Source organism: Mus musculus, chromosome 15, assembly GCF_000001635.26.
Source record: "Mus musculus strain C57BL/6J chromosome 15, GRCm38.p6 C57BL/6J".
Taxonomy (NCBI): Eukaryota; Metazoa; Chordata; class Mammalia; order Rodentia; family Muridae; genus Mus; species Mus musculus.
In genome coordinates this window covers 55,557,371-55,570,123 of record NC_000081.6, presented here as the reverse complement: position 1 = coordinate 55,570,123, position 12,753 = coordinate 55,557,371, and the positions used below count along the sequence as shown (strand labels likewise).

The 12,753-nt window shown below is 39.6% G+C and overlaps 1 protein-coding gene across 5 annotated transcripts in view; it reads right to left on the bottom strand.

The window, feature by feature from the left end:
• Positions 1-12,720, bottom strand: part of Mtbp (Mdm2, transformed 3T3 cell double minute p53 binding protein) — a 69,020-nt gene extending 56,300 nt beyond the window's left edge. For 2 of the 5 annotated variants that reach the window (XR_383964.2, XM_011245394.2), the window contains exons 1-8: positions 12,387-12,720; positions 11,543-11,623; positions 7,348-7,421; positions 7,036-7,187; positions 5,453-5,511; positions 3,786-3,930; positions 2,829-2,946; positions 965-1,078 (exon numbers count right to left, since the gene is read on the bottom strand). Coding sequence is in view for 3 of the 5 variants with exons in the window: in XM_011245394.2 (XP_011243696.1) it covers positions 965-1,078; positions 2,829-2,946; positions 3,786-3,930; positions 5,453-5,511; positions 7,036-7,187; positions 7,348-7,421; positions 11,543-11,623; positions 12,387-12,504 (861 nt within the window). In the remaining 2 variants the exon portion in view is untranslated. The remainder of the gene's footprint in view (positions 1-964; positions 1,079-2,828; positions 2,947-3,785; positions 3,931-5,452; positions 5,512-7,035; positions 7,188-7,347; positions 7,422-11,542; positions 11,624-12,386) is intronic. The other 3 variants (NM_134092.3, NM_001168250.1, XR_875211.2) reach the window with 2 other exon arrangements.
• Between the last annotated feature and the right edge of the window lie 33 nt (positions 12,721-12,753).

Sequence of the window (12,753 nt, the reverse complement as noted above, 5' to 3'; positions counted from 1 at the left end):
CATTGACTGCTCTTCCAGAGGTCCTGAGTTCAAATCCCAGCAAACACATGGTAGCTCACAACCATCTGTAATGGGATCTGATGCCTTCTTCTTGTGTCTCTAAAGAAGCTATATATACACACACATACACACACACACATACACATATATATAATAAAAAGAAAGAAAGAAAAGAAATCACAGCAGAAATGACATCCTTTTCTCTGTTGACCTTTCATCAGAATGTATTAACTATTGTTTGACGTCCCATAATTTCAGGACCTCTGTATTTGACACACTCTTAAACTGGGTATTGTAAGGTGGATTTCAAAAGCTCATGTAAAAGACCGCTTCTCCTGGCTTTCAATATTTAAAAAGAAAAACAACAGAAAAAAAAATCCTAGATATATGCATTTAATTATTATATCTTATAATTGCTTGCATTTAAAGAATAAATCTATAGAAGATATGAGACGAGAATTAGCATGCCTAACACCACAAGTTAAGCCTCATCCAGGCTCTGCATCAGGTGCTGATCTCTAACCTCATTTAATTTTCATAGGAACTTTGTAACATGGTTTTGCTCTCATTTCATAAATGAGCTGTCAATCTAACTGAGGCTGTATCCAATATACAGCAGGTAGAGAGTCAAGTTTCAAACCCAGGCCTATCTAGCTCACTGAACTTAAAAGAGTCACGTAGTACCCTCCAACTCAAGATCATTCAGGCTTACACTGACTTTAAAATTATCACATCATTAAAAAAAAAACTCTATAGCAATCAGTCTCGCCAATGTATAATGCTCATCACACAATGTAACTCAAACACACAACTGTTAGAGTTATATGAGCTATGCGGGTGAGCACAGATCATCATACGTATTAGTAAGTCAAGACTCAAAAATATTTCATAGAAAAGCATGCACAAATGGATGATAGGAAAAAGATTAAATGTCTATACCTTACCTTAGGCAACATATTCTTACCTTAGAAGATGCTATCTTCTTGGCAAGGAAGCAGGTATTTAAATTATACGCACTAACATTCGTAGGCGTAACTCCTTTTAAACAAAATTCAGGAAAACTAATTTCAAATCCAAACTGAAAAGAAACCAAAAGAACTCAATTATAGGTGTTATGAATAAAGATGGATATATTTTATTAGAATGAAAATATTGAGAAGAAACTGACCTTACTATAAATAGATACACAAATGTGAATTTTTTTTAATACCTCAGCTCAACGGGTAGTTGTTCCTGCTAAGTACACATTTTACTATTAACTTAAACAGCAGTTTTTCATAAAAAGCTTTCAGTCACCCTGGGTTAGTCAGCAGCAGTATACTAACTCATTTCAAGCAACCTCGTTGGTGCACATTCAATGCCTGCTTCCTGCCAGTCAGACAGAACTGCCTGTGTTCTTCACTACTAGACACATGATACTGAGCCTCACATGGTTTACCTTCAGGGCATGTGGTGATGAGAAACACAGTTACCATAGAAGTAGCAGCAGTACGACTGTTAACAGTAAAGATGTGACAATTCTGACAGACGGGTCTTCCTGTGTCACTACTGTGTACTCAAAATAATGTAAGTCAAACAAGCCTTATGAGCTACTACGCTCATCCCTGGCTTAGAGAACAACACAACTACAGTACTAAGAAGTCACACCAGACTGGAACCGAGTCAGGATTGAATTCAGGCATTGTAGCTCTACAATCTACATCTCTAATCACTAGATTGACTGCCGGCTGAAAGCTATGAAACGACTCCAAACTGAAACACAGACTCTGGACTGATGGGTGTGCAGTTTCATACTAAAGGAGTAAAAGAATCACATAAGAACTCTGGCATGATGCGCCCACATGTAAGCACATGACTTCAGAAAATGAAAACCAAGGCAATTCTCCAAAGCACACTGTCAACTCTTCCACTATGGCTCAATGCTGATTAATCAATCAATCAATCAGTTAATCAGCACTGAGCCAAAGAGGAAGATTAATTAATTAGCCCTATTAACACTATTTGCAGAGACAATTTACCTAAAGACTGAATTTTCATACAACTGGGATGTAAATCTAGATAGACTTAGGCACCTTGCTCCTATTGTCTTAGAGGATGGTTCACTGAGCCAGGGAAAGATCATGGAGGACAAAGTACAGAACCAATGGGAACGCAAGAGCACATTCATTATCCCGAACAAGCATTAGGAAACTATCTTAACTTTCCCATCTACAAAACGTATATATACAAACACATTTCAAAATAGATAGAACTTAAAAAATCAACAGCACTCACCTGTAAAATTGAAGACTTACTGAAGTGAGTGATCTAAATGACTATTTTCATCTGATAGCTGATATATCTAGGCTCTAATAAAAATTTTAAAACACTGTTCAAGTGAGCTGGTATGTATCTGACTGAGATCACCTAAGAATCCATAGATAACTGCTCCCAGTCCTGTTTTGGGTGGATAATACAGGCAGTGAAACAAAATGTCTTAAGTAAATAATGACTAAGGTCCAATGCTGTTCTCAAAATGCCACACTATACAACAGCCATACCTAAAACCTAACCACAGTGACTACTGACATTACACCTAATAAAAATCTAATAAAACTTAAAAGCTGGACCAACTGAACAAGTGACCGACAGTTCTCTGTAGCTGTATGCAGCTCAGGGGCCACTGCTAAGAGCAGATGCACTGTTTGCATCACTGTAGAAAACTCCACCACCTGGTGCCAGTCGAGCACATCTTCCCTGACGGACCCTGGCATTGACTTCAGTTGTACCAGAAGCAAAGTCCAAAGGCCTTCTCCGTTTGTACATGGCGAAGATATGAAAGCAGTTACCTTTCGTTCCCGCATCTGAATCTCTCCCCGCCACAGTTCCCTCGGATCAATGGCATTTCTGAATTCTTCTAAAGGCACAACACTAGCTGAAAGGTATTCAGCAATTTTCTGACAATTTCTGTTGAAAAAAAAAAAAGATTTTGATAATTAAATGACGGTAATTCTTTTTTTTTTAATGGCTACATTTTAACTACAGCCTAGGAGAGGTAACTGCAATTTTCTGTTAATATGAATTACCCATTAAGGCCGTCTCTGGGGAAGGGCTGTTACATTCACACATATCCAGAGTTGTCACCCCTACGGTGTAAACAGAGACCTTCCAGTTACTGCTGGCTGAACTGTGTCCGATGCTTACACAGACTCAATGTCAGCCCCGCAGCTTCAAAAAGCTAAACTGGCACCCTGAATGTCCTTCACGGGTTTTATGAATTTCATGGCAACACTTCATCACAGGTGATTGTGACTGTTAGCAGTCCTGCTTTGCCTGGAATTCCTTTCCATACAGGGGGCTCACCAGCATCCAATGCTAGGTCTGGCTTAGCATCCTTTAAGTACTAAGTTTGGAATCAAATGTGGAATGCACAACTGACCTCTACTAATGTGTCACAAATACAACTGTGTGTACCTTGGCATGTACCACAGAAAACAGACAGGACATGGTAAGTCCTGTGGAGCTGCCACCCTAGTGCGCAGAGGTACTGAAAGCCTTTATAAAAGTGCACAGTGCATTTGGAGACACGGTGCTCAATGGTGACTCACGGCATCACTGACAGCATCTATCAAAACCTTAAACATCTCAGCAAGAGGAGAGGAGAAAAACCTAGGTTCTGGTAAAGATTCAAGTCTCTAGTCACAGTACAACAGAAGACTACCTCGTCACATTAAGGTAATTTTCAAAGGCTCAATCTATCGAAACCCCAGTAGCAGAACAATGACATATTGACCAAAGGAGCTTACATCTCACAGTAACTTCCTGCTATGATAACTTTTGCTGAATGCCATTCCTTCAGATGTTTCAAGGCCCCTACAATGGGCAAGCACTCTTTTAGCTTAGGAGGGTCTTTGTCAGAAGGCAACAGTATTATGTCTATCATTGCTCTACCTAGAAAAACAAAACAAAACAAAAAATACCATAGTTTTTAAAGCATGCTACAACTAAAGCAGGTTTCAACAGTGCTCTAAACAAATGAATCTTAAGCATATTTAGCAAACAAAGCACTATTTTACAACAGTACACATCCTCAGGAGTTTACACATTATAATACTTCATCATTTGAGATCATGCCATCGTGCTGGAGAACAATAAACTATATCATAATTGCTTGCTAATTCTCCAGCATAGCTAGTTATATATGTATCGCTCTGGAGGTCACCAATGCTACGGGACTCAAGATAGGGGGAAAAACCCCTGCAATTTCATTATATCCTCCTACATTTAATTTTGTTATCCAAAAGGGAATGAATATAAAATTGCAGTGCTCAAATAAATCATGTCTCTTAAAGGACAATAAAGCATTCAGTGTAACAAATTAAATTAGCACCATTAGACTCTGAGAAAGGAGGTTTTACTTCACACCAGTTTAAATGACATGAAATTACAAACTTATTGAAAGACCAGAAAATAAAATGAAAACCAAACAAAAATTTGATAACCAAAGGCATTTAATTAGACAAAAATAGCAACTGTATAAAATTTTAGTGCATATTTTTGAACTAATACATTTCACTGAAAGAAATCTGATGGGCTGAAGGGTAACTTTTTATGTACAAGGCTTTGGGTTCAATCCTTAGGTGAAAAGGTTGCAAAAATGTTTATTTGTGAATACGTTGTTATTTTCTTTTTCATTTTTTAAATTCACACATGAATATGCATTTCTAATGCATGTGGAAGGCAAAAGAGAGCACTAGAGTTCTCAGAAATGGAGTTAGAGATGGCTGGGAGCTGCCATGTGAGTGACAGGAACTGAACCCAGGCCCTCTGCAAGAGCAACCAGGGCCCTTACCACTGAGCCATCTCACAAAGCCTTCATTACTTTCTATACCGGACTCTGTAGTAAACTTGGCTGTAAATACCAGCTCCGTGAACGTAAGAATTGTAGTTGTGCCATCCTGTATCACTATCTAGCTTTACACACCACTGTATATTCAGTTCCCAGGACAGTGCATGACATACTACACAGATAGCAAAGAAACGTACAGCAAATAAGTGGGATTCAATAATGACACATTCATTAAAAAATGCAAAAGTATTTATGAATACCAAACTGTACTGAATTTTGCCAATAACTATTTGAGTAATACAAAGCAAAGCTACTCGGACCAAAAAAAAAAAGTGTTTAAGGGTAATATCGTATAGTATTTTATAAAATATGCTTCCTGTTTTAGGAAGAAAAAGTGGTTTCTATTTTAAAACTGCTGATCCAAGAGCTTCACCCTACTACAGGGCATTCCATTTGGTGATGTGTACGCTATCGGCACCATAAAGGAGTGTCATCCTGACAATCTCCTTTAAAAAGCAATTTGTCCTTGAGTTCCAGGACTGGGATTCTACTGAAGATGCTGAATCCATCACTCACGCATCAAAAGTAGGAAATACAAATGATCTAAAACAGTTATTGTATTACCAGGAGCGGGAAGCTTGTCTGATAACTGATGCAAATTTTCTGCTGATTCTTCATATAGGCTACAATGAAAGAATACAGTTAGAGGAAAAATGCCCTATACAAATATACATATAAATATGCATAATTATGCCTCTATATCATATAATCATAATAGGCAATAGTGATCTATGTGCTACAGTCACACATGCTAGACACATTACCTTATTTGACTTAGCTGACAAACCCAGGCACCATTAAGATTAGTATTTTTCCTTTAAATAAATGTCCCAAAACCATGTACCTATTATGTGTGAAAGCCCTATTTCAACCTGCAAGTACAAGCTCTTACCCACATGTAAAACACAAACAGAACCAACGATAATAATAACGGGAACAAAGACCCCAACTTATATTTTATATATTCAACATAAATAACAGACCAAACACTTTTCTACTCTCCCAAACAAGCCAGCAGCAGGTTTTAATAATAAAGGACACTGCTCTTCTCTGAGTTAGTTAAGGCTTCCCTGAGAATATGACATTTTCCCAGATTCCTAAAAACCTACATATTTTATTCAGATAGTGAAATTCTATTCTTAAAAGAAGTTCGTATACAGGATAAAAGTATTTAAATCCTTCCGCATAAGGTGACACTGTCTGAAACAAAAGCCGAAAGCATGTTAGGCTCACTATTGTTTCCAGGCTCCCTCTTGTGGAAATAAGGTGGCGCCACATTATTTTTTCACAGTGGTAAAACAGGAATCAATAAGGTCTTTTTAAGGCTCAGTGAAGGTGTCTGAGAAAGTACCTAAAAGAATTTCCTCACTTGGTGAATGAGGAAACAAAAGACTAGATGAGCTAATTCCCTGGCTTTGCCTCACACAGTCAACAGTACTTTCTAACTCCTACTAGTCCACAGTTCTTCCCACTGCTTCCTGCATTAACCAACACAATGTGAAACCAGTAAGAAGAGATTCTTAAAGCCTATACAATGAATACTAAAACAAAACAAAAGCATTTCCTGTCACATGACAAACGCTAAAAGGAAAGACTTTAACAATGAGCCAGAAATGGAATGTCTTAGGAAGAAAGAGGTTATCACAACTTAGTGTCGGGATCATCTTCCATTCTAACAAGATTCAAGAGACTTACAAGTGACGTCAACTGATATTCCTCAGAAACTCTGTAGACTACAAAAAGTATCAGAAATGTTGAAGAGGCATATAAATTGGGGGGTGGGGGGGAGTCCCACATTTCAGTCTCAGAGGCCAAAAACACAGTGTGCTTTCAATTTGAGTGTTATCTGCTAGCATTAAATAACTCCCCTAGTCAAGACAACACAGGATCAGGCAGAATTTATCTTCAAAAAAATGATAAGCCATTACCAACAGCACTCTACAGTTGTGTGAACTTAAATGTTTTCAGGTATCAATTAGATGAGAGGTCTAACCTGCCCATTGTCTTCCAAAACTGAAGTATTGGCCATTGCAGTTGATTAAAAATCCCCTACTATAGTTGCTAAAATATCCAATCTTTTCCCTCCTGTCTCAAAACAACAGGGTACTGTTAAACATCTGCAAGGCAGTATAGGCATAGAAGCATACTCAGCCAAGGGTAAGGATTCCCTGCTATTACTGTCATCTTCTTCAAAACACTCAACAGCACTCTGACATTCTTCTATATTTGCTTGAAGAACATCTTCGATTTTATCTTTTTCAGCATCAAAATGTATCTCTTGCCAATCAGAACTACAAAACTAATAGAAAATGATGGTAAGTAATGGAGTCACGTCATCATTTATAGCACAGACATTTCCTAATAGCTATTGCAAAACCAACAAATCAAAAGGCGGCATTAAACAGAGTGGATTCGTGAAATTCTTTAGAGTAGGTAATGCGTTCACTAACAGCTATTACCTGGTAAAATCCGCATATTGCTTGCACCGCAAAGAACCACTTCCTGGAATGAGGTGTGCCACCCACTGAACAAGCTTGAAAACAAATCACACTTATTAGAAGAAAGGCAGACAATGAAAAAGCAGTCAGTGTAACGATTACTATTTAGAGAATTGTATAATTCTTTAACATAGTCTATAGTTTTCCAAGTTATAAATCTCTTGCAAAAATCCAACCTGCTTTAAAAAATTATTAGCTTGCATTAATTCAAACTCCATATTTTTTAATCATTTAAGATCTACTATAAAGATGTTTTAAGAAAATATGGCTACTCAATTATGCCTGGGTGACACAAAACCAGTAGGCCACTAAGTAAAACCAATTCCTTCTCCAAAGATCATGCAGGCATGGTTCTACCTGGTCACAGGCAAATGGAAAATTACCTGGAAAATGCAATACCATAAAATAAACTAGAGAAAGAGAGACACAGAGAGAGAGAGTGAGTGAACTCAAAGGTCACCTTGAAGCATATCTCAGAGGAGCCAAACGAAATTGAGAGCTTTGGAGAGAAACCAGACTCGAGGCTCCAAAGGAAGAGTGAACCGTGAGTTTAACTTGTGGGAGCAAGGTAAGGGGCTGAGTGTCAACTGAAACTTTTCTTCCACTGAGCTCAGCAAAATCATGTTTCCTTACTGGGAACCACTGAGTATTAGTCCCTGTGGGAAATGGACCTTCTTGTTAGGTCTTCCTTCGCTCCTTCCTGCCAACAGGCAAGAGGTACTGACCTTCCTCTCCAAGGCTACTCCTCAAAATGATCCCAGCCCAGGCACTCCAAGCCACCCCCCTCACTATTGAAAACCGCAAACCTATTCCTCAAAGCAGTACTTCCCAATGGAGTCCTAGCTGCTCGTGTTCAAAGACTGCAAATCCCTTTCGTCACTCTTTATAGCCCCCCTGAAAATGCTGCCTACCTGTGGTGGTCCCTTCCTCATTAGCTTTGTTACACCCTTCAAAGGCATGTTAGTGGATTTTTCGTTCCACACATGCCACTGAAATTGTACTCGAAGTCGCTAATAACTGACTTTTTACGACCTTATTAATTTTTAGCTTTGTTAATATTTAATCTCTCAGCATAAATCAGAGAAGACTCAATGGTGACTGCTGTGAGTGTGTGGCTACTTTCCCCTTACATCAGTTGGATCTGTGGCACTAATTCTGGCATCTCTTAAAAATGATGTTCCTTGAATACTTGGATTCTTGAGATTTGTTTGTTTTATTTTGTTTTGTTTTTTTGTCTTCCCATCATCTGTAAACAATCTCCTCTATCGCACGGTTTCCACCTATACCCAGATGATTGTATAACTACATCTCCAGCACTACCCTCCTGTAGTTTGAGATATAGGCATATCTGTTCAATTTTTATATCTACAATACCTTACTAGGCAACTCTCCATGTGTTCTACACAGGACATCTTAGTTCCTTCTTCATAATGCCACCTTCTTAGCAATGCTTCCTTCTTAGTAAATGGCACCAGCCAGACTTCTAATGTCAGTTATGCCTCCTTTCTCCTAACCTAAGCCACCTCAGCATTAAGTCAGGCTTTCTCCCTCTAACTGCCCTCAGATAGCCACTGCCTACATGCTTGCTGTCTGAGCTGGCCATCCCCAGTTCTTCAGCTGATCTTCTGCAATAATCCCGATAGCTATAACCTTACCTACTGTGCCTAATGTGTCTGATCCAACTAGAGTACTTCAGAGCAGATCTGCAGGTTGTGGAGACAGCTCACAGATAAAGTACATGCCATGCAACTGTGAGGACTCCAGCTCACATCCCCAGAGCCCACATAAAAGCCAAGCAGGTGTGTCAGACACCTACAATCTCAGCATTTGGGAGGCAGAGAAGGGGGGATTCCCTAGGACACACACACACATATGATAACAAGTATATACACATAAATAGCCCACACCCACTTAAAAGAAAAGCAATGAAGAAGAGGAAAAGGTGGAGGAAGAGGTAGAAGAGGTGGACGAGGACGAAGACGAGGAGGAAAAACATGAAGAACAACAACATCTGATCATCTTCCCTGCATTAAAACCTTTAATGGCTGTTGACTACAATTAGGAAAAAGCCCAAATACCCTGACACAATTTACAACGATGTCGGCATAACTATACCAACCTAGCTTTTTAGTACGCAAACCATTGCCAGGAAAAAAAAAAAGGTACCATGCAGTGACTGATCGTGACACTACTTTCACAGTGTGCTAACTAGTCACTGAACATCTTACCATTCAATTTTATGCAGAGAAAGCAAAATATCTAAATTTTGTTTCTTCCTGGTCTTCTGATGTAAACTCATTGTAGTAATTTTTTCCAATAGATAACCAGAAAAGGCATTTGCTGAGAAAGATGAAGAATAGCAAGAAAACAAAGTTATGGGTGCTAAAGTGCTTTTCAAACCTATATAAATAGAGTTCTAGGTTAGTTACTGTGACAAACATGCTAAAACCGGTAACGATGTCTGTCCCAGGGAAAATGGTGCTAGCAAGAAACAGTCAAATTAAAGGAATGCATGGATAGTTCGCAAGACTGACAGCCCAAAGAAAAAACACTAGAAGCTGATAGAACTAGAGTACAAGTCGCCAAAGCACAGAAACGATGCTAAATCTGTATAAGTTCTATGATGGCAAAGTAGAACTTGATGCCCGACTGTTTTCAGCAGATTTAACAAAGAAACAAAATACTTCAATTGCACTGTGTCTCATGTTATAACCTACAGAACACACAGTAAATATTATCTTTACTATTTCTTTCACTGTCTTACATATTTAAAACAATCAGTGTTTTAAATTCTTTTTAGTTGCATTGTGTGTGTGTGTGTGTGTGTGTGTGTGTGTGTGTGTAGACACCTATGTGTCACACTCTGTGTGGAGATCAGATAGATGACTTGCAGGCGCTGCACTTCTCCTTCAGTATAGGTCCTGGGGAATGAACTCAGGTCATCAGCCTTGAGAGCAAGCAACCCCACCCACTGAGCCATTAAAAACCAACAAGAGTTTTTAATTAGCTTTGATAGGAATGTTACAGGTCATGGAACAATTCTACTGTCTAATTGATTATTGAACTGGGATGGTCTTGCATGCCTTCAGTACACATCACTTGCAGAGTTCTGCATTACTGTACAAAAGGGGTGTCTTATAAGAAACCCTGTCCTTCCAAGCAGAGTGAATACTTTCATGAGAACCCAGTCTAGAATGTTTTAAAGAATTCGCTAAACTTTACCAACTTCAGAAATTAATAAGAGTACCATTAGAACGTGGACAACAGGCTAGTACAGTGCCTACATACTGGAAATCAATCCTTAGTGGTGAGAGCTGCCCCCGAGACTAGAGGTTCTCCAATAAGGAAGGGAGCCGATTATAACAGAATCATGAGAGCTGCAGCTCTCAAAAGGAGGCTATTTTTTCCTGCCAACTATAGACACTTCCTTCAGCTTGTAGGATCTGATCTGTCTCCATATTCATATTTTCTGGGCCTTAAAGGATATTATCAGATGGAGAAGTAAAAGAGAAGAAAATTATCAAATACATTTACAAATAGATATATTTGTAAAGTACCAATAGAACTAAAAGTAGGGAAGATTTCTTGCCCCCCCCCCAAAAAAAAAAGTAGTGAGAACTTCAGAAAGTCAAAGCAGATGACTCAAAGCTGTTTTTGCTTTAAGAGAATCAGTAAAATAGACAGGAAAACAACACCCACATGTGGTAAAGAAGGCAGAGTGGGAGCTGTAACGGGTTGTCTTTACTCAAGACAAGAACCCTTCCACAAGCAGGGCAGTGGTGGCACATGCCTTTAATCCCAGCACTTGGGAAGACAGAAGCAGGCAGATCTCTGTGAGTTCAAGGCCAGGCCGGTCTACAGATAAAGAGTTCCAGGAGAGCAAGGGTTATATGGAAGCAAAACTCTCACAATGGGAACCCAGAATAACTTTTATAAAAACTTACAACATTCAAATATCAGGAAGGAATAGTAATGTAGTTGAGGTTTTCTTTAAGATACCCCCATAGCCCTGTGCCTCTCAAGTCAACAAGTCTTTCTTGTACTCCTAGGTTATCAAACTGACTGATTTCCAAAAAAATGCTGTGTCAGACTTTGGGGGTGGGGGGTGGTGGTGGATAGGAGAGGAATTTCATTACCATTACACTTCTGTACTTACCAGGGAATGTACTGTCATCTGGATGGATTGAATCGCTGATGCTTCTCTTCAAGAGGTGATAAATATTGGTTGCGGTCAAATCTATAAAAATAAAGACCTGACTCAGTCATCTAACTCAAGAGTTAACATAATCTAGGGCCTGTTTCCATTTCACTATCAGAGGATCTGAAGGCCAGTAAGTTGTAGACAGAATACATGTTGACCAAGTCTATTCAAGTGCTGACACCGCAGAGAAAACAGCCAAGTCTCCTCATTTGTATATGCTAATCAGTAACAAGAAATCAAAACTTCCTTCCAAAAGAAGTATATACGAACTATATACATTTCTTCCTAAAAATGTCTGCTTAATCAAAACAAGGAAAACGTAATATTGAGATTAGTCAAGTACGCCAAAAAAGCAATGCAGCTAAAATCTTTTAAAGCTGGTCATTTCTCTTTTTTTAGTGTGGAATGTTTCCTTCATAGAATGTAAAACTCAGATCTGCAGAACCTATCATTTCTTTCTGTGCTTTCTTCAAGGTGGTAGGAACGCCAAGGGACACTTCTTTCTGCAAGCATACCTTCCCTAAAAGCAAAAATTCGATGACTATGCCACCAGAAGATTCAACCAGGCAAATATTCAGTTCACCAAGCACTTGGGACACTGGCATCTAATACCCACAACTTTATATCTTTTCCATTGACATACTACTGCTCAGTTCTTATAGAAACTACTTCAGAGAGTTAGTTGCACGTTCCCGGGACCATTCGACCTATGCGCCTCCCTCCGGGATTTCATCAGAAACTCAAATCCTTCGCTTCCCCGCCGCCGGTCGTTCCCGCCTCTTCTCCGCCCAGAGCTTACCGGGCTGTTTGTCGGTGCTCTCCAGGGATGTCGCCTCAGTGCCAGGCTCGATCTCCCCACCCGCCACGGATCGAAACTTCCCTTCCCTCCAGGTGACCAGCAGCAAGTACCGATCCATCCTCTTCGCGCCCGGACTCAGTGTTAGGTCTCAAAAGAGCCGCGCGCAACGTGCACTTCCGGTTTCCTGCCGCTCAGGTTGGCTGCAAAATAATGTCCTACGTCGGTTTTCCCGCCAATTATTGTGGGAAATTATTCTCTCAGGAGCCACACTCTCTGCTCCTCTCATAACGAAACCGCTACCGGCGGGGACCCGAGTGTGGCGGGGAAGCAGATGAGCGCACGCGACGGCAGTAGGAACCTTCATGCT